This window comes from Chrysemys picta, chromosome 11 (genome assembly GCF_011386835.1).
Source record: "Chrysemys picta bellii isolate R12L10 chromosome 11, ASM1138683v2, whole genome shotgun sequence".
Taxonomy (NCBI): Eukaryota; Metazoa; Chordata; order Testudines; family Emydidae; genus Chrysemys; species Chrysemys picta.
The window spans coordinates 2,242,039-2,263,496 of record NC_088801.1 but is presented as its reverse complement, the minus strand read 5'-3'; the positions used below and the strand labels follow the sequence as shown (position 1 = coordinate 2,263,496).

At 61.0% G+C, this 21,458-nt stretch overlaps 1 protein-coding gene across 3 annotated transcripts in view; it reads right to left on the bottom strand.

The window, feature by feature from the left end:
- Positions 1–19,041: 19,041 nt before the first annotated feature.
- The window catches only part of CFAP65 (cilia and flagella associated protein 65), a 53,161-nt gene continuing 50,744 nt past the window's right edge, over positions 19,042–21,458 (bottom strand). Inside the window, exons 32-33 of one of the 3 annotated variants that reach the window (XM_024104748.3) lie at positions 21,192–21,329; positions 19,042–19,741 (exon numbers count right to left, since the gene is read on the bottom strand). In XM_024104748.3, the coding sequence (XP_023960516.2) occupies positions 19,618–19,741; positions 21,192–21,329 (262 nt within the window). In that variant the 3' untranslated portion in view covers positions 19,042–19,617. Of the gene's footprint in view, positions 19,742–21,191; positions 21,352–21,458 lie in introns of those variants that run through there. The other 2 variants (XM_065560455.1, XM_065560454.1) reach the window with 2 other exon arrangements.

The window sequence follows — 21,458 nt, the reverse complement described above, 5'->3', positions numbered from 1 at the left end:
CAGGGGGCCAGGGGCCCAATAGGGGGGCTCTCTGCCCGCAGTCACTGCCCCGTGTGGTGCTAGGGGCACCGTGCTGCAGGGAGTAGGGCGGGGGCCCAATAGGGGGGCTCTCTGCCCGCAGTCACTGCCCCGTGTGGTGCTAGGGGCACCGTGCTGCAGGGAGTAGGGCGGGGGGCCCAATAGGGGGCTCTCTGCCCGCAGTCACTGCTGACCCCCGTGTGGTGCTAGGGGCGCCGTGCTGCAGGGAGCAGAGCGGGGGCCCAATGGGGGGCTCTCTGCCCGCAGTCACTGCTGACCCCGGGGTGGTGCTAGGGGCGCCGTGCTGCAGGGAGTAGGGCAGGGGGCCAGGGGCCCAATAGGGGGGCTCTCTGCCCGCAGTCACTGCCCCGTGTGGTGCTAGGGGCGTCACGCTGCAGCAGGTGCCGTCTTTCAGCTGAGAGGCAGCGCTGGGGCCCTGACCCCTGTGCTCATGGCAGGCCCAGGGCACTTTCTCCAGGAATCAGGTGTCAGCCCGGTGTCCTGGCCAAAACCCAGCGCAGGCGATTTCACCCTGCCGCCCTCCCGCTGCCTCCTCACTGCCCGTCCTTGGCTTCCGCGCACTGTGAAGCAGCTGCCACGTTCCACCCCAGAGGTGGCTACATTGCAGTGATGGGCAAAACGATCCCTGTGGGCGGAGTCTGTTTGGGGCAGGCGGCGAGAGGCCCAGCTGGGTCCCCTTGGCCTTCCCATGGGCGACTGCCCCAGCCCTTCTCCTCCAGCCGGCTGGGCCACCTGCTCCCTGGGGCAGGGGCAGCGTCTCTCTGTGGCCCTGCGGCTCCCCATTGTTACCCCGGTGGGTGCAGCCCCGGGACGCCGGCTTCTTCCGCAGCCCCTGGCTTCTTCCCCATGGACAGACTTCTGAGCCCCGCTCAGGCTCCTGAAGCAAGCCGTGGCCAGAGGCTGCCTCTCCGGTGGGCAGGGCCGGATCCAGGGAGGGGCCCAGTGCCCAAGGGCAGGCTGGTTGGGAAGAGGCCCTGCTGGGCCTGGCGCCCTCCCTGTTTGGTGTGTGGCTGCTCGCTCTCCTGCAGCTCCCCCTGCCCGGCTCTGTATCCGGCTGGCTCTCGGGGGGGTGGGGGCAGGCTGGCGTCTCCCGAGCCGGAATGCTGGTGCTGGCAAAGCACCCGGGGGCAGTGCCAGCCCCTGGGGCGGCGCGACCCTCCTGGGCGGGGAGGGACCATTCATCACCCTCCTGAGGGCTGCAGGAGCCAGCAGGCGTCCGCAGGGAGCAGCCTCTGGCCAGGGCGTCTGCACCCCCCGTAGGTGCACGGGGCGGCTCGGGCTGCACCGGCCCTTCGGACGGACGGACGGGTCCCCCACGGGCTGCTGGAGAGGAGCCTTTGGAGGCGCCACACTTGGTCCTTAGCCCTCCCCAGAATCCCCCAGGTCCTGGCACCCTGGGGAGCCTGTGAGCAGCCGGCATCTCCTCTCAGCCAGGCCCTGCCCGGCTCCACCTGGCTGCCTGTGCCCACATCCTGCTTCCCCGCCAGCCAGCAGCACCTCCGGGGCACAGCACGCTGCAGAACCACACACACACACACACACAATCACACACATGCACAATCACACAATCACACGTACACACAATCACACACATGCACAATCACACAATCACACACACACACAATCACACACATGCACAATCACACGCACACACAATCACGCGAACACACAATCACACGCACACACAGTCACATGCACATACACAATCACACAAATGCACCAACACACCACATACAATCATCGCACACACTATCACACATGCACACACCCAATCGCACGCTCACACACTGTCACATGGCCCCAGTCACACACAATCTCTCACATACAGTGGTGAGGGTGGCAGAAAGACCGTGACAGCTCCTCGGGCTCCCCCCAGCCCTGTGGCTGCGTGTTGCTGTTCCGTGTGGGTCCCAGGATATTAGACAGACAGGGTGGGGGAGGGCCCATGCACTCCAGTTGAGGCGAGGGCAGACACCCAGAGACACGCTCGGCAAAGCTGGTCTCTCTCGCCAACAGAAGCGGGTCCCTCCCCTGCCCCGCCACTTGGGAAGACACAATCGCACACACACGCCCATGCAAATGCGCCCAGCCCGGATCCCACACACAATCTGCCCCAGCCATGCAAATCTCCCCGCCCCAGGCCAGGCCTCATGGCCACACACACAAAACACATGCAAATCCCGTCCCACTGCCCCCAGGCTGGGCCCGGCCTGTGGCTCTGGGATGACACAATACCAGGCACTCCAGGCTCCCTCCCTGTGCCCGTGTCCCCACGAGGCCTGGCCCTGCCGTGGCCCCACGCCAGGCTCAGGTGTGGGTCAAGATGAAAGTATTCGCTGAGCTCCTGCCCTGGCTCTGGGTGGGAAATTCCCTGGCTGGCCACTGGCTCGTGGCCCCAAATCGTGAGAGAGGAAGGGAACCTGGGGGGGAGGGGGGCGTTGGGGGAAAGTTCCCCAATGTCAGTGTTCCACTGCCCTGCAATGGCTCAGCGCGTTGGTACCAACCTCAGGGCACTGGTAGGAACCAGGGCACATACCCCACACGGGCCGTGAGTTCTGGGCTTAGATTTCCCCAACCAGCTCCTCAGGTGCATCACAGGCTAACCAGGGAGTCACAGACCGTCCCTGGGGGACCCCGGTCTGTCTTGCCCCCCGGCGAGCACGTCTCTGTGACAGCTCACACCACGAAGCACAGCAGTATTCAGGCCAAGCCCAGTCACTCACCCCAAGCCAGTTACACCTTAGATCTCACACCAAAGCAAACACTTGTAGCCAGTCCTATAATAATCCCATTTATTAAACAGGAAGAGGAAAGGAGAGTTATTTACAAGGTTCATGCAGGTAACCATAGATACACAATGAGTTTCTAGCTTAAGTTTCCAAAGGTAATAGAAGCTTCTATGACAGACAAGCGCCATATGTCCCTTAGGGCTAACCCAGACTGAGCCCTGGGGCTCTCTTGCCGAGCCTAGAGACCTGGCCCCCCAGAGTCCAAGCAGCACCGAGATACGGTTCCTTCTTGTCAGGGGGTTTTAGTCCCATTCCCCTTGTGTTCAGAGCTGCACGCTCAGCTGGTGGGAGGAATCCATCTGCAAGACTCATCTTCCAGGAGCAGGGGGTCAAAACAACCAGTGTCTTTTGTCCTCTTTATCGTCCCACAGTAGTGCATCAGGTGTCAATGGACTTTCCCAGCTGGAGACCCGCACGTCGCACTAGTTAATGTCTCTCTCCTGCCTGGTGAGTTACAGTCACAGAGGCTTGCAACACAAATGCTCCGATGTTCCCTTGCAACACGGCACACAGCTGTTATAACTGAGATTAACACTGGGAGCCACTCACAAGCATTCAAGAAAGTCTAAACACTAAACCCGTCCTTACAACCCTAGTGCCTCTCTGACCAGCACTAACACACAGGGGAGAAAGGGATCGATAATAAGACAGAAAATATCACAATGCCACTGTATAAACCATGGGTACGCCAACAACTTGACTACTGCGTGCAGTTCTGGTCGCCCCATCTCAAAAAAGCTATATTGGAATTGGAAAAGGTTCAGAAACAGGCAACAAAAATGATGAAGGGTGTGGAACAGCTGCTGTATGGCGAGAGATTAAACAGACTGGGATTGTTTGGCTTGGAAAAGAGAGCAGAGCTGGGGGTATGAGGGAGGTCTATAAAATCATGCCCGGTGTTGAGAGAGTGACTGGGAAAGTGTTATTTGCCCCTTTGCGTAACACAAGAACCAAGGGTCACCCAATGAAATGAACAGACAACAGGTTTAAAACAAACAGAAGGAAGAACTTCTTCCCTGTGACAAAGTGGGAATTTTGTTGTAATATTATTATGGAGCCTCAGTTTCCCCCAGATTCTGCTTTGTTCCCTAGTGAGGGGGGAGGTCTGTTCGCTCTCCAGCCAGGCTAAGACACAGGGGTCAATAGCGCCCAGTCTTAGGTCCCTCATCAAGGGAGCCCTTGAGAAGATGGTGGCAGCTCCTGTCGTCCAGACATGGACACCCAGCAACCAACGAGGCAGAGAACTATGGACTTCCCCGCCCCTCCGCCGGGGGCTGAGCCGCATCTCCCCAGCTCGGGGACAAAGGACTGGGGCAGGGGGATGAGGCGGAAGTCAAGTGTGGGCTGTCCCTGCCGATGTTCCCTAAGACGGTACACATCTCCCTCAGGGGCTGGCTCGCTAACCGGAGCTCCCGGTGGGAAGCAGGGGGGCTGAAGGACCAGGGGGCAGCCTGAGGAAGTGGTGAAGCCACAGGGCCTGCCCTGGTGAGGTCTGGCTCACTGACCGGCCAGTGATGTTCCAAAGGTGGGGTTACAGCATTGGTCCTGTGGCTACGTGACATTCACACTCACTGCCAGGGGATGGTGTGAAGGCTAAAAGTATAAGAGGGTTCAAAAAAGAACTAGAGAAGTTCCTGGGGGATGGTCCATCAATGGCTATTAGCCAGGCTGGGCAGGGACACAACCCCCTGTTCTGGGTGTCCCTAAACCTTTGACTGCCAGACGCTGGGGGTGGATGACAGGGGATGGTTCGTTTGACAATTGCTCTGGTCTGTTCATTCCCCCTGAAGCGCCTGGCACCGGCCTCTGTCGGACGACAGGACCCTGGGCTCGATGGCCCCTTGCTCTGACTCCGTCTGGCCGTTCTGATGCTGGCTCGTTCCTGGACCCATGCCAAGCCTCACGCGTGGGTTAGGGACGGCGATGGGCGTGAAACACGCGTGGCTAGTGACCTGTTGTTATTGATTTGTATGGCGGGAGCACCGGGAGCCCACGGCCCTGCTGAGCCCAGTGCCACACAGACAGACAGCGCAGGGATGGGCCGGCTCACACGCTGAGGACAAGACAAGAGATGGATTTTTGGGCACTGGGCCTGCTGCCCTGGCAGGCGCGGGGATCCCCAGGCCGGCTGCTGTTTGTTTCCAGGGGTGGGGGAAGCAGGACCTTGCGCACGCTCTGTGTGAATAAACAAGCCTGTCCCAAAGAACGGCCCCACCCTGTAGCATCAATTTCTCCTCCTCGTGGAAGGCCCCAAATACGGGGGAACCGCTCGGGCCCAAGCTAACAACCCCAACACCCAGCAGCGTTAGCTGGGCCATGACCTGCCAGACAAACCTCCTCCGCGCGCTAAACACGAGCCAGACAGCAACCCCCGGCCCCGAGCCGCCCCAGCCAAATGGGGCTCTTGCCTGCCTGGCCCGGGGGTGCGTGTGGACACCCCGGGCCCTCGGGGAAGGCAGTGCAGGCTGGGGCATCGGGCACGGCCTCTGCTGGCGCCTCTTGTTACCGTCAAGCCCCTGATGATGCGCAGGGTTTCCAAAGCACTGACGTGGTTTAGGAGCGAAGTCCCAGGGACGCCCAGTGGGACACAGGCCTACCCAGGGCCCGTCTCCCGTCTCGTTAGGGCGAAAGCAGCCGAGAAGGACAAGCGGCGTCTGGGCCGGGGGTCGCCCTGTCACTAGCGAGTGGAGCTCTCCCCCGCAGCCGGGGTGTTAGCTGAGCGAGCGGGGCGGTGGTGAAGGACGCAGGGGCCTGGGGCGTCTGGCTTTGGTCAGGTCTCTTGGCAGGGCAGGGTGGGGTCGGGCTGGTCTTCTTCTGGGCTGTGTCTGTTGCAGGGGATTGTCTCTCTTTCTGTTTAACTTTGTCAGACTTTTACTACAAAAGGAAAAGGGGAACCGGGGCCAGACGCCGAACGATCTCACAACCGCCGACCTGCATAGAGGGGAACGCAGGGCGTGGCCACGGGGGAAACCGGCCAGTAGCTAGTCCGGCTTAGTTCCCCCTGCAGCCGCTCTACTCCGGAATAGCTAGTCCAGGCCAATCCCCACGCGGACGAGTCCCCAAAGCCGAGCTCGGCAGGGTACAAACGGTCCCTTCTGGCCGAAACGTCCATGGTTAACAGAGACCCATCCACTGGCGATGGCCTTGCTCGGCGCGTGTGCTTGGCCGACAGCCACCCCACATCCCCTGGCGTGTGCGTTCGGCTGCCCCGGCATGGGGGTGCTCACCAGCGCCACCTGTGGGGGTCAGAGAGCCCCCCCAGGCAGGTGCATCTCAGACGCGCCCCCCACGGGACAGCTGACGCCAGGTCAGCTGCATCCCGCTCTCAGACAGCTGCTGTCAGTCGAACCCACTTCCGTGCAGAGGGAAAAGCCCCCCCGGGCAGCGTGGCCTCAGCCCGATGGGCCAGCAGGGGAGCGTGGCGCTGCCCCCACGTCCCAGCAGGGGCCTCTGTGACTAAGCCAAGGGCCCTCCAGGGCAGCGCCAGGCTCAGGGGCTCCTCCCCTCCCCCCCCCGGCCTTTGCTGCTGACGCCGCACTAGCTGCTGCCCACAGGGATGTTCTGAGCCCAGCTCAGGCCGATGCTGCTCCTAGGCCCGTGAAATGGCTGCATCCCCCCTCCGCTGACCCTCCTGCAGCGAGTTCCACAGGTTAACTGGGACCAACGGCCTGGCCTGCGCTGTAAGTGCCTTCTAACCTGCCCTGAGGCGGAGGCTGTGGGCCTGTCTCCGGGGGAGCGGGTTGTCAGCAGCAGCAATTTGGCCTGCAGTAGTGCCGAGGGGCCCCAGGCTGGGCAGGTGATGACAGGCAGCTCGGAGACAAGAGCTGGAGCCAGCCAGCTGAGGGGGCACAAGGGACCAGGGCGAAATCCTCCTCAGCCTCGACTTGCCCAGGAGAACTGCCCCGTGGGTCTCCCCGCTACGCCAGTGTGGGGCGTCCTGGCGGCCCTGGGGGAGCCGGGCTGTGGAGCGTTCCAGCGCCAAGTCCCTGCCCCAGCGTAGGCCAGGTTGCACAGAGGACAGCCGGATGGTGAAGCGACAGAGGGGGTCCTAGCCCCGGCCCTCGGGGAACTGAGGGGGGCATGTCACACCAGGCCCCGTGCTGGGAATCCCAGCAGAGAGCCCTGCCCCCGCACCCCCCCCTGGGGTCCCTCTGGGGCATGGCGGGTGCTGGGAAGCTCACCTACGCACAGCCCATGCTGTGGGTAAGGGTTTGTCTTCCCGTACAGCGGTGGGCGTCGTGCCCACCTCCCCGAGGGGCGGGCGCTGTGGCGGCGGGCGAAGCTCTGCGCTGGCTGCAGGGGGGCGAGGTCGGTGTCACTCCGTCGCCGGGGGGTGGATGTTTCACACCCCAGCGATGGCGTTACACCGACGGGTCTACAGCGTAGACCCGGCCTTAGGGGAGTGCGGGCTCCCTGGGGCGCCCAGCCCAGCCTCCCGCCCATGCAGAGTCAGTTACCGAGCATCGCACTGGGCACTGGGAGTGAGGGGGGTTGGCACCGGTGAGAGCCAGGCGCCCAGCGCCCCTGCAGCTGGGGCTGGCTAAGGGGACAGAGACATACGGGGCCAGGCCCTGATCAGTCACCAGGCACAAGGCAGCAGCTGGCTGCAAATATTTAATGACCCCAAGTATGGGGGGAGGGGGCTGTACTGAGAGACGTGATCCCCCCACCCCATCCCCCTACCACTGCCCGGCTCGCCCTCCCCACCCACTGAACTCAGGGGAACATTGAGACCTACCTGGGGTGAAATACAGGTGAGCACCAGCCCCGCTGAGCCAGTCCCTGCGGCAAGGCAGGTGAGCGCCAGCTGGCTTTGAACGGACGGGGCTCACGGGCAGGGGATAACTCTAGCCTTCCCCTTTCCCTCCCCCAGCCTCCCCAGAGCTGCTGCCGGGAGCTCCCTGGGGCTCCGGGTGTGTGTACCATGCATGCTGGAGGTGTGCACACTGCGTGGCTGGTACATCTCACGTGTGTACATCGCATGTACCTCAGCTGACATGTATGTAGCTTCCCTGCATGTTGGCCAGGGGGTTGTGAGCCACTCGTGTATGTTGCACGTCGCACATGATTCACAAGTCACGGCAGTGGCACGTTGCATGTCCACCGAGTGTGCACCTTGCACGGGCACTGCATGTGTGCACGCACGTCGCACACGTGTCGCAGGTGTGTCGCAGGCGTGCCGACAGGCTGGACCTGCCTAACGCGAGCCGAACGAACAAAACGTTCACGTCAGGTCTTGCACGTGGGGCTCGACGCCAGGCAAGTGCAGAGGTTGCTCCGGGCTCGGCCCGCTTGCGCCCGTCCCCGGCCCGAGCCAACAACCGGGCAGGGGAAAGACTCCTCGTTGGGTCCCTCCGCCCCTTGGATCTGATGTGCAGGAGCCCTGGGCTTGGAACCGGTTCACCCCGGGGGAAAGTCCGGAAGGTGCAGCCTGGGGGAACAAACAGAGCAGGGAGAAGGGGAGTTAAAGGGCTGGGGGCAGGAGTAGTGAAAAGAGAAGGAAGGAGGAGAGGGGGCAGAGAAAGGCAGGGAAAAGCAAGGAGAAGAAAAGGAGGAGAGGGAGCGAGAGAGACGCCGCAGGTGGGTCAGTGACTCCTGCCGAGCCGAGCCCTGTTCCCTCTGCTCTCTGGGGTGAGAGTCCCTGGGGCATCGGAGGTAAGTCCCTGGTATTTCAGAGCCTCTCTTGCAGCCCAACAGTTGGGGTCCAGCCCCCAGGAGCCCTGAGCACTGACCCCTCAGTCTGCGGTCCCAGCCGCAGCCCCAGGCCCCGCAGGCAGCAGGCTGGCAGGATCTCACCTGGTTCCGGTAACACGCTGGCAGGTGCCAGGTGAGTCACTCACCTTCTCCGGCTGGCTCCCGAGCAGAAAATGAGGGCGCCGGCGGCTCGGTGGGGCTTTTATAGCCCTGATAAAAATAGCGCTGGCTTCCCAGTGAGCAAGGGGGGCCGGGGAGATGGGGCTGTGCAGAGCCAGGGGAGAGGGCTGGGTTGTCAATGGAGAGCTTCTCCCAGCACACCTGTCACAGGCTCTGTGTTTGCTCAGCGCAAATATTGACCCAGAGGAGGCAGGCTGGGCAGGGGAGGTGATTAGACCACCTAGATTAGAGCCAGAGCAGGGCTCTCTGCAAACTCCCCAGGGCGGCTTTGTTAATGGGAGCCTGGGCGCTGGAGGGGGGGTGGCGGGGGCCAGAGGAGGAGACACTCATTAACCTACCCTGGAACAACACCAGCTGTCACTTTTCCACCCACCTGCCTGGCTCACTTTGCAGCCATGGGGCGGGGCGGGGCGGGGGGTGCGCAGAGGAGCCGGGCCTGAAGGCCACCTACATCTTTCCAAGTGGAAAGGAAGGAAGGAGGGCATGGGGCAAAGGAGCGAGGGATGGGGGGAAGGTAAACAGCTCTGGCAGGGCCTGGCAGAACACGGGTTTGGCTGGGACTGGGAAAGCCGGGGGAGAGGCCCCCATCCTAGGGGCGGCCTGCGTTCCTTGCTCCCAGAGGTGTCCCTTTCCCTCTGGCCGTGTTCAGACGCCGACTGTTAGCAGGTGCCCAGTTTGCCAAGCAAGCTGGGTCGCTCGGGATCTGGGACCTGTCACTTCATTCTTTCATTCCGGTGTCACCTGCAGACTGTATCCAGGAGGTCTGGGGGTTTTCTCCCAGGTCATTGACAAAGCTGTTAAATTGCGTGAGGCCAGGAACTGATCCATGCAGGACCACTCCCTGGTTCGAGGAGTCGTCCCTGTTCACAATTACACCTGGAGACCTCTCCGGGAGCCCGGTTTTAATCCATTTCATGGGGGCCCTGTTCATATGATAGTGGGCTGGTCTGGTACCAAGCCAATGGTAATGCCAGGGGATTAAGCAACCACATCTCCAGTTCCAGCAGACGCCACCCAGAACGTGTCCATGATACGGCAACAGGCTCCAGTAGAAACGCTCCGGAGCCCCCTGCCCGTAAGGCACCCACGGGATCCCCAGCCCCTGCTCCGACTCTGAACTACGTTGGGGTAAAGCAGGAGTCACCCCCCTGCAGTCGATGGAGCAACCCCAGTGTGAACGCGTGGGAGTGAGGGGCTCTGTGCCGGACGGCCGTTGGCTGGACTAGCTTCCCTCCGCATTCAGGAGCCCCGGCAGGTGAATCGATGCTATGGCTGTGTGTGGCCCGTTCTCCCAGCCAGACCAGCTTCCCCCACGGGATGGTGGGCTCATGATGCAGACCCCAGACCCCCCTAGGAACCAGACTGGAACACCTCCTCCCCACACTGCAGACAAGGGGAGGGCCTCCTGCCCCTGCTGGCCTGGCCTGGCCTGGCCTGGGTTAGACACGGCCAGGGGAGGCACCAGGCCCGACCCTTGGAGCAATCCAGTGCCCTGTCCCAGAGCACTGAGTTACTGGAGCTGTTCGGCCTAGTGGGTGGGGACTGGCTGAGAGTCAGTTCTATGCCTGGTTCTGCCACTGTCCTGCTGCGTGACCTTAGGGACGTTACTTCATCCTCTTTCCCCCTCACTCTTTGTCTGTTTTGTCTATTTAAACTGCAATCTCCTTTGGCCAGGGACTGTCTCTCATGGTGTTTGTACAGCACCCGGCGCGCTGGGGCCCTGCTCTGCATTGGGACTGCCATGTGCCACCACACTGATAATGAATTGAACAGACCAAGGAGACACGCCCCATACAAGGGAAAGGAGCCCAAGGGACCTGTTGGAGCCATTCACGGTTCACCGGCACACTGTGGGGTGGACTATCTCTAGGGCTGAGGTTCTCCCCGTCTTTCTGCCACACACGAGGCCGTGACAGCCCAGGGCTCTGTGCTGACAGAGCCGTGCGGTGCAGACACACGGTACTCACCGGTGATCCCAGCCCAGGTGCTGTTTTGTTCTCATCTCATTATCTCCCAGACAATGGAGTGACTCGCCTGGTGTTAAATGTTTTAAAGAATCAGGATCCCTTCTGTTCTCCCCCTCGGGCTCTCCCCAGAAGGGGGCCCAGGCAGCAGAGCAGCGGGCACAGAAGAAAAGGCGGGGTGTGCATATGGTATGAAATCCCTGGCGACCGATCTCTCCTGATATCTAGCATCGGGCGGAGAGCATCGCATTAGAGCTGCGCCGCTGGTGAGAGCTCCCTGCTCCTAGTCAGAGGAGACGTCAGTCCTTACCCCTAGGAGATCTATCTATTGCCCTCCTGGGAAACATCCAACACCCCAACCCTCAGGGAACAGACCACAAAAATGCTTCCTTCTTTCCCTCCAAACACGCCCCAGGCAAAAGCAGAGTATGCAGCACCTCCTAGGGGCTGGAAATGACACGGACCCGGGTGCCGGGCGCTCAGCATTCTGGCCTGGCCTGATGGCAGGTTTCATGTGTGATTTCTCAGCAAACAGCAAGGCTCCGGCCCCAAGCGTTCTCCCAGCAGAGCTGGGCAAGCAGGTTTCCAGCACTAGACAGCGTGTCCCTCCGTCCCTGGGGCTTCTCAAGGTGTTTCCCTCCACCCCTGGGGCTTCTCAGGATGCTAGGTCACAAAACGATGGCACCCTGGCATCGTGAAATGGGCACTTGGCATGTCTACAGCACCTTCCATCTCATGGCAGCACTTCCCCAGCCTGGGTGAATTCAGTTCTCGCCTCCATGGATGAGTAAGTTCAGCGTTGCCCGTTGTACAAATGGGATAAACAAGATGAAGTCACTTGCCCAAGATCACATGGCAAGCGAGTAGCAACCCAGGAGTCCTGGGCCCGCATCCTGTGGTGGTGCCGTAAGTTCCACCTTCCTGTGAAGCGGCTGAGGGGAAGAAGGGTTAGCAGCGAGCTGGAGAGATTCTCCAAGCTCTTTAGACCTTTGGTAGAAGTTTTTTAATTGTATGCACGTTCTCCTGTCACTCCAAGGCCTGGACGTGGTAACTATGGCAACCTGGGTTTGCAGGTGGAGGGAGATGAAAACTGGCACCAAAGCAAAACATTCAGTAACTTTTCTCCAGAACGTCTGAGGCAGAATCCAGGATGGCGGGTGGCACAAGCTGTATTTCCAGCTCGTTCGCATCGTCTCTCTGTCCCTCTAAAGAGATGCTCCCTGGAGAGCCAGAGCCATCACTGGTGTAACTGCTGAAGCCAGCAACCCCAGAGATTAAATGCGGCCCAGAGAGCGAGAATAAGATTAGTTGCACCTCACAGCCACGGACCCATGTGTGAGAAAAGGCTAACAGGGCGCTAGAACTGGGGGAGTCTCGGTTCATCACAGCCTGATGGCAGAGAATGGACCATAAACATCAATCTCCCATTTCTTCGGAAGGGTCGGATCTGTCGCCAGCAAACCCCCCAGCGCCCGGGGCAGGATGTGAGCTGTTAACAACAGGAAAGCTGTTCCCCAGGCATCACACTGCATCTAGGCTACACACACGGTCTGTTTGCTTTTCAATATGATGCCATTAAACATATAATAACGCTTAGCACTTTCCAAACATTAACCTGGTCATCCTGCCACCCCATGAGGGAGGGGAGCTGAGACCCAGAATGACTCAGACAACAGAGGGCATCAGACTAGAAGGCAGGAGTGCTTGTTCCCATGTTCAAACCACTAGATCATCCTGCCTCTGAGCTTTCCAGGTCACCCCTGGTTCTGCTCCCCATCTCGATGTGGTGGGATCCCCCCCTTGGGGTGCACAGGTGCATCTTGGCCCAGATTATGTAGATCTGAGGACAGAGATGGAAGAGGGGAGCAGATCTAGGGCTGAATGTTGTGAAGCAGGGTAGAGGACTCTGTGGAGAAATACCCCTTGGAGGTGATTGTCTGTCTGAGATGCTTGCTGAGCCCAAGGGGGCAGTGTCCCCTGGAAGTCTGGGATCATGCTGCTGGTGGGACAGGAGTTTGTGCATCTTTGTGCCGTTTCTCCCTATTGAATTTGCCCCGATCACTATATTTTAAGAGCACAGCACAGGGCAGAGCGAAGACTCTCCTGCCATGCCACCTCTACAGAGCTTTCTTCCAAGGGACAGATAGAATCGGGATGCACCTGGGAAGAAATTAGCCAAAAGAAGCCCTAGGAACCGCATGGCATGGGTCTGTCTGTCCAGGGGTAGCCTTCTTGGCTTTCGCTCTCCAGCCTACCGTCCATGTACTGCTGCAGCTCTCGGCACCAGTCTCTGAGCTTCTCTAACAAAGGAAAAGTCTTGCTTTTCGGCCCTTCTACTGGCCAGGTGCTGTCACCAAGGTTAGAAATACCCCCAGGAAACGGGGATCCCACCCACGACTGACCCACAGGAACCCTCCCCTGAGCTGGAGGGGCGAGGAAGAGCTCTCGCCACCAGGGAGCTGGCCTCCCCGGGACCTCAAAGCAAGCTAATGAGTGGGATCCATGCTGCGTGTGGATTGTCTGGGCCTTTCCCCTTCTAGGGGTCAGCTGGCTTAAGAGCCGTGGATTCCAAAGCCAGAAGGGACCATTGTGATCACCCCGTCTGCTCCCCTGTGTAACACAGGCTGGAGAACGGCCCCCAAGTGATTAAGATGGTAACTATCTACTGCAGCTGCCAGCTAATGAAGTTGCCCCTTTAGCTCAAGCGGTAGAGGCCTGTGCTTCCAACCTCCTGGGCCTGGGAGCAGTTCGATGCCTTTGCTGGACAGCCCAGGAGTCCTTTGGGCCTGCACGGCAGCTGGGCAGCCCTGAAGGAGAATTCCCGCGAGCGGTTGACACCCCGGGAGAAAGGACAGTTTGCGACAGGAAGACGCCTGCAGCCAGCTGACTTGGCAGGAGGGAGTTGTGTGTGTCAGGACTCGGCCTGGGCGCTGGGTTCACCCCCGTTCTTGGTGTGATCCAGGAGTCAACAGGTCCATTTCTCCCTCCCTGAGCTGGGACACTGAGGTCTGCACTGACTCAGAGGGGAGGGGGCCAGCACCCCCGAACGATTCACCCACCCCGCTCCCTGCAGTACAGTGCCCCTAGACTACAACCATGCTGGGTCAGCAGGACTCGGACGGGAGAGTGCCCCCTATTGAATTACCAGCACCAGCTCGGCCCCTCCCCAGCCAGGGGGAGCTTGCATGTGTGACGAACTGGGACTGTTCTTGCTGGGGTGTGTGAATGCTGACAGGGGAGTGTGACTAGGATGGTCTGCATCGGGGGATGGGAGCCGGCCCAAGGGAACATACCTGAGCTTGTAACATGAGAACCCAGGAGGGGGTTGGAGGTCAGATGACTCCGGGGCCCGGGAAACTGAACAAAGGCTGTGGGAGGGGTCGCTGAAGCGAGAGTGCTGGAAGCAGGCTGGAAGGAGGCTGGAGAGATGGCTGGGAGGCAGAGATGGCTCTGACCCCCCAAGGGGGGTGGGCTGGCATGCCCTGGGACCCCAAGCTGGACCTAACTGAGGGGGGGCCCTGTTGTCTGTGCCTGCAAGACCTGTCTTGGACTGTATTCCTGTCATCCAAATAAACCTTCTACTTTACTGGCTGGCTGAGAGTCATGGTGAATCGCAGGAAGCCGGGGGTGCAGGGCCCTGAGTTCCCCAATACTCCGTGACAACTGGTGGCAGCGGTGGGATCTACTGCACCCCGTGGACGGCGCTTCCTGCAGTAAGTGACTGGGGAGCAGTAAAACGAAGGGGGATTGACGGGGACCAGGCCTGCTGAAGAGTGGGAGAGAGACGGTTATTACCCCTGGGAGTGTGTGACCAGCGAGAAGGACTTTTGCAGTAACAGGGTCCCCCGGGGGGATCGCAGCGAGTGGTCCCAGGGGCGGAGGAGTCTGCAGCTCGACCCTGGCAGAGAGGTGGTGACCTCGAGAAGGGCTGGCACACTAGGGGTCCCCCTGGGAACTGTGGGGAGCTGTGAGCACACAGGCCGGTGAGTGGCCAGCAGGAAGATGTATGCCAAGCGGCTTAAGAGCGACCTGGTGGAGCTGTGCAAGCAGAGGCGGCTGCGCATTGGGAGGCTCACCAAAGAACAGCTCATTGCCCAGCTAGAGGCGGAAGATCGCGCGAATGAACCGATCCCTGTGTCTCAGGGAAGCAGCCTGGCAAATGCAGCGCAGGCACCAGTGTCTGTCCCAGCTGGGAGTGGTCAGCCGGCTGCTGAGGGCTTCCCGAGACCCCTCCTTCCTATGCCTAGGGGAAGGGTGGGGAGGAGCCCAGCAAATACCGAAGGCGCCGTGGCCCCCCCGGCCAGCAGGGGACCCTCCCGGCGAAGCTCGCCGGCCAGCAGAGGATCCTCCCGGCGACGTTCGGCATCCGGGGAGCGGAATTGGCTGGAATGGGAGAAAGAGCTAAAACTGAGAGAGCTGGAGGATCGTGAACAACAGAGACAGCATGAAGAGAGACAGCATCAGCGTGAAGAGAGACAGCGTCAGCAGGAACGGGAGGAGAAAGAGAGACAGAGACAGGAGAATGAGAGACAGCGTCAGCATGACCTGGAACTGGCGAGATTGAAGGGCAGCGAACCCCCGGCTGCGGTGAGTGAGGGGGGACCCAGGACTGCACGGAGCTTTGATAAGTGCATCATGGCCCCATACAAGGAGGGGGAGGACATGGATGACTTCCTGGAGGCCTTTGAGACGGCCTGCGAGCTGCACCGGGTTGATCCCGCGGACAGACTCCGGGTCCTTACCCCCTTACTGGACCCCAAATCCGTGGCATTGTACCGCCAACTGGGAGAGGCAGAGAAAGGGGACTACGAACTATTCAAAAAGGCCCTGCTACGTGAGTTTGGGCTGACTCCTGAGATGTACCGGGGAAGGTTCCGGAGTCAAGATAAAACCCCTGAGATCTCATATCTGCAACTAGCCGTCCGCATGGAAAGATACGCCAGCAAGTGGGCTGGTGGGGCCCAGACGAAGGAGGACCTGATTAAACTGCTGGTACTGGAGCAACTGTATGAGCGGTGCCCATCCGACCTGAGGCTGTGGTTGGTGGACAGAAAGCCAGAGAACCCGCGACACGCCGGGCAGCTGGCTGATGAGTTTGTAAAGAGCCGGTCAGGGGGTGGCAGGGAGGAGCCCCAAAGGAACAGGCCCGCCGTGATGCAGAGAGAGAGTCACCCTGGGACCTCCCAAAGAGGGAATATGGGGAATCCCCTCCCACGGGGAATGCCCAGCGTCAGGGACAACCGACCGGCTCGAGGGGACCCACAGGACATGAGCTGCTATTACTGCGGCCGAAGAGGCCACGTTCGGGCCCAGTGCCCCAAGCTCAAGGACAGACTGAGCAGACCGAACCCGCATAGGGTTAACTTGGTAGAGGCCCAGACGGACGAGGGGCAGGCTTCTCACGCAAGAGGGGCTGGCAGCTTATCAACTGCTCAAGAGAGAGAAGGGCCCCAGGCCAGCTCCTCTAGGGGGCTGGATGCCCCAGACTCAGGGTTTTTGGTTTATACGGTGGGCGCGGGGCTGTCCCTCCGGAGAGAGTACCTTGTTCCCCTGGAGGTGGATGGGAGGAAGGTCAATGGATACTGGGATACGGGCGCAGAGGTGACGCTGGCCCGGCCCGAGGTGGTGGCCCCAGATCAGGTGGTGCCCAACTCCTACCTGACCCTGACGGGGGTGGGCGGAACACCAGTCAAAGTGCCCGTGGCAAGGGTACACCTGAAGTGGGGGGCCAAGGAGGGCCCCAAGGATGTGGGGGTACACCCGTATCTGCCCACTGAGGTATTGATGGGGGGGGACCTGGAGAACTGGCCAAGCAACCCCCAAAAGGCACTGGTTGTGACCCGCAGTCAGAGCCGGCGAGGGGCCCTGCGCCCTGGCCTTGGGGGGGGTGCCTTGCCTGAGGCGCAGGACCCTAACCTGGTGGGGAGGGAACGCCCAGGGACGCGGCTCAGGGAGGCTGCAGCTTCGGACCCAGCGGGCGAGAAAGAGCAGGTGGCCATCCCTGTCCCAGCTGCTGAGTTCCAGGCCGAGTTACAGAGAGACCCCTCCTTGCGGAAGATAAGGGACCTGGCCGACCTCAATGCGGTACAGACCATGGAGCGAGGTGGCCGGAAAAGGTTCCTGTGGGAGAAGGGGTTCCTGTACCGAGAATGGGCTCCCCCAGGGAAAATGGAGTCAGGGGGGATCAGGAGGCAGCTGGTGGTACCCCAGAAGTATCGCCGCCAGCTGCTGTGCCGGGCCCATGACATTCCCCTCTCAGGGCACCAGGGAGCCTGGCGTACCCAGCAGAGGCTGCTACGGAGCTTTTACTGGCCTGGGGTCTTTGTTACTGTCCGACAGTACTGCGGATCCTGTGACCCCTGTCAGAGGGGGAGGAAGGCCTGGGACAAGGGGAAAACAGCTTTAGGACCCTTGCCCAGCATAAAGGATCCTTTCCAGAGGGTGGCCAAGGTTAAAAGGGCGGCTCTAAACCAAGAGAGCCCAAAGCACAGACCTCCAGACTGGAGCGCTGGGAGAAGACCACAGCCCAGTTGGAACCCCAGAGGTATGGGGGTGGGAAAAGGGCACAGGCCGCATAAACCTTCCCACATGCGAACTGCGAGTGCCATCAAGCACCCCGACCTAAGGGGGGGCGTGGAACGGAAGGGGCCTGGTGTAACTCCCACCAAGGAACTGGAGGGATGCGGGGGCATCCATGGGAACGGGGGTAGGTTCGAACTTCCGCGGGTCACTGGCTAAAGTGACCCTGCTCAGTTCGGTCTCGAAGGGGGGAGAGATGTGACGAACTGGGACTGTTCTTGCTGGGGTGTGTGAATGCTGACAGGGGAGTGTGACTAGGATGGTCTGCATCGGGGGATGGGAGCCGGCCCAAGGGAACATACCTGAGCTTGTAACATGAGAACCCAGGAGGGGGTTGGAGGTCAGATGACTCCGGGGCCCGGGAAACTGAACAAAGGCTGTGGGAGGGGTCGCTGAAGCGAGAGTGCTGGAAGCAGGCTGGAAGGAGGCTGGAGAGATGGCTGGGAGGCAGAGATGGCTCTGACCCCCCAAGGGGGGTGGGCTGGCATGCCCTGGGACCCCAAGCTGGACCTAACTGAGGGGGGGCCCTGTTGTCTGTGCCTGCAAGACCTGTCTTGGACTGTATTCCTGTCATCCAAATAAACCTTCTACTTTACTGGCTGGCTGAGAGTCATGGTGAATCGCAGGAAGCCGGGGGTGCAGGGCCCTGAGTTCCCCAATACTCCGTGACAGCATGATGTGCCAGAAGCCCGACCCAAGCATTCCACTGCACTGGGGCAGGGTCACCCCGGCCAGGCAGCCACGGAGCACAGGCTCCGCCCAGGCGGGGAGCACAGCCAGCGCCCTGGTGCGATGAGCTGGGCTGGCCGGTGGTGGCACCGCCCGCTGTGCTCTCAGCTCGGGCGAGCAGAAGGCCCTGCTGCGGGAGAACTGGAGGCCCAGCTCAGAGGCGGGGAGCACGCTGCTCAGAAGGGTCCAGACTCCATCTGGAGCCCCCAGGCACCTGGCTGAGCTCTGGAGCAGCCAGATGGGCCCTTGCTGCCTCTCTGACAAAAGGAACAGCCCAGCCCTGCGGCGTGGGGACATTTACAAACAAGCAACTGCTGGGTTCAGCTGTGCCATGTCCCCGGGTACAGCAAGCGCCTCCTGTACCCCCTTGCCAGCACTGCTCTGGGCAGCTGGGGCGCACGCCCCTCCCTGCCTCCCTCCCCAGGCACCAGAGGTATCGGCTCAGTACCACGGGACCCAAATGCAGAGGAACATGCAGTGTCCAGACTGCTGCACCAGGACCATGGTGCCAGCCCGCACTGCCCTGTGTGCTAGGCACAGTACGGCTGGCCTGGCTCACAGCCAGGCATGTGCCCACAAGATGGCTGGAAAAAGGGGTAGAGGGGGGAGGCCAGAGCTGTGTCTTGCACCCTCGTGTTACCCCACGCAGGAGCTGGCAGGAGGGGTGGGGCTCCTCGGAGTGACTCCCCCTGCCCAGCCACTCCCCAGAGCCCACAAAGCCTGGGAGCAGGGGAGGACTTGGCCGGGAGTCTGGCTGAACCATTTGGTACTTTTACTAATGGTGCTGGTGCCACCTATTGGCAATTGCTAACCCTGCTTGTTTAGGGCGAAGCCTCTCTCCTCTGACACTCGGGTCTTGGCCCTGTTCTGCCTGCCAGGCCACGGGGTGCTGAGGGCGAGACACAGACAGGCCATGCACAGTCCCTAGGGTCCCAATTCCCCTCCCTCCCGGGGGAGCAGCATGCAGGGGCCTATGTGCCATAACAGGACTCCAGGCGGCCAGGGGGACACCCAGCAGTGGCAGGAGCTCAGTCCGGACGCATTAGCCACACCACACTCTCCCAGAGAATGGCAGGGCCATACAGCCCGTTTTATTTGGGGTAGCACCCGAGGGAGTCAGCTGCAGCCAACCAGGTAGCTGCACGGCGGGGGGCCGTTCCTGAGCGGAGCTGTCCCAGTTTCACTGACGTTGGGCATCGAGGCAGCAGAAGGGCCCGGGTTCCTGCCGCCACCGCAGAGAGCGAGTGTGAACCGGAACAGCGCGCAGGGAGGGAGTCGTCAGCGGCAGGCTCGATTTCAAAGTAGGCAGGTTCAAAAACCACATCCCTCCCCCAGGGACAACCTGGGGCATGCAGGGGACACGTCACCGACAGAGTCCCGCTCCACATGCCCAGCTCGCTGCACGGCAGGATGCCCTCCACGCTCACTGCCAGGTGGCTGAACTCCCCTGGGCACAGCCACCCACCTCCGGTCTTGGGGCTGGCTCCTCTCTGACCTGGCCAGCAGTGCAGAAGGCCTGGTTCCCAGGAGCCGGCTGCCATGGGAGATTCCAGTAGGGGCTGTGGCCGCTGCCGTTCCTCAGAGAGCAGACTGAGCGCTGAACTCGGCTACCGTGGGCAGCGGTTCTGAGCCACACCAGCCATCTAGGTGGACAGGACAATCTGAGGGTAACCCTCGGTTTCCTTGCCTTCAGTGGGGAGGCTGGGCCCAGGCCCTGCCGTGCGCAGCAACGATGCGGGGTGACCAGGCGTGGCTGGGCTGATGCCTCTGAAAGAGAAGAGATTCCCCTTTGGATCTGGCAGCCTCCGGCCTGTGGCCTTTCCTCCTGCAAGTCACCCTCCTCCTCCACCAAACAGCCCTGGGGGATCCAGCAGGAGGCGCTGCCCCCGTAAGGCCAGGAGATGGGCAGGCTCTCACATGTCAACCACCAAGCCTCTCCCACCCCATCCCTATCGGGGGGGAGGGATAGCTCAGTGGTTTGAGCATTGGCCTGCTAAACCCAGGGTTGTGAGTTCAATCCTTGAGGGGGCCACTTAAGGATCTGGGGCAAAATCAGTACTTGGTCCTGCTAGTGAAGGCAGGAGGCTGGACTTGATGACCTTACAAGGTCCCTTCCAGTTCTAGGAGATGGGATATCTCCATTAATTTAAATTTAAACACTGCCTCTGCCCTGCCCACAATCTCCTTCCTCAGCACCTACAGCTGCCTCTTCTCTCGTGCAAAGGGCTTCTCAGTGCCCAGCCCTGCTGCATGAAACCACTTGGCGCTGCCTCCCTTGGCCTCTCTGGCCCAGCCACAAGCAGCGGGCGAGAGCTCTGCCTGTAAGGAAGTGCCCCCTGTGACGAAGGGGGATGTTCTCAATGTTTTCTTTGACTCCTGGGTAGGGGCAGCAGGGAGGGGGGAGTATGGACCTGGGCAGGTGGCAGGGGAGTTTGGCTGGGACTGGCTGCATTGGGGGATGGGAGACTGGCCTTAAGGGAGGATACCTGAGCAGGTAACATGAGAACCCAGGAGGGGGATGGAGCCAGGTGACACCTTTGCCCCGGAAATTGGACACAGGCTGGAGGAGGAGCGGGGGGAGTTTCAGTTTGGAGCTGGCTGGGGAAATGGAGGGAGGGGCCAGACGAGGCTCTGGGCTTCCGGCCTCCCCAAGATGGACCTGACTTAGGGGCTCCTGTTTCCTGACCTACAAGCTCTGTTTTAGACCATGCTCCTGTCATCTAATAAACCTTCTGTGTTACTGGCTGGCTGAGAGTCACGTCTCACTGCGGAGTTGGGGTGCAGGGCCCTGTGGCTTCCTCAGGACCCCGCCTGGGCGGACTCGCTGTGGGGAAGAGCACGGTGGGGCAGGGGAGGCTGAATGCTCCTATTAAAGGGGGTAATGAGTGCACTGTAGGGCTCCAAACGACGGGTGTCCACCCGTCCGCCCCCTTCCCCCGCTGGAAGGGAATTAGACGACGCAAAGGGAGACCGACCCCCCCAGAACCCACACTCTTGGCCTGGATTCTCCAGTGCCCTGGGCCATTCCTGCAGCTGCTGGGCATGTGCCAGGCTCCTGCCCCCTCTGGCTCCTGCAGCGGGGTGGTGGTCGCTCTCCCTGGGAGGAACCTGCCCATTTCACACAAGGCGCATGAGCTGCTGGCAGATGGGACGACAGGAGTGGAGGTGTGCTACACAGGACACAGCGAGGCCTCTGCAAGGCATTCCCGCCCCTTACCTTTGGGCGGAGGAGGGGGGCAGGGCAATCACCCTGGGACGGGCCGTCAGAACCACCTCGCCGCGGCTGGCCTCCACCATTATGTTCTGCAGCGTGTTCTCCAGCACCAGCTCCAGCAGGTTCCCGAACGCAGGCAGCCTAGAGAGCCCGGAGGTGCAGGCTGGGGATGTTTAATGCCGCAGGAGAGGTTGTCCATGGGCGCAGGCCCTGCGGTGTGGGCAGCTGGGTTTCCCCGGCACACACAGGGCCCCAGCAGGTGCCGAGGTG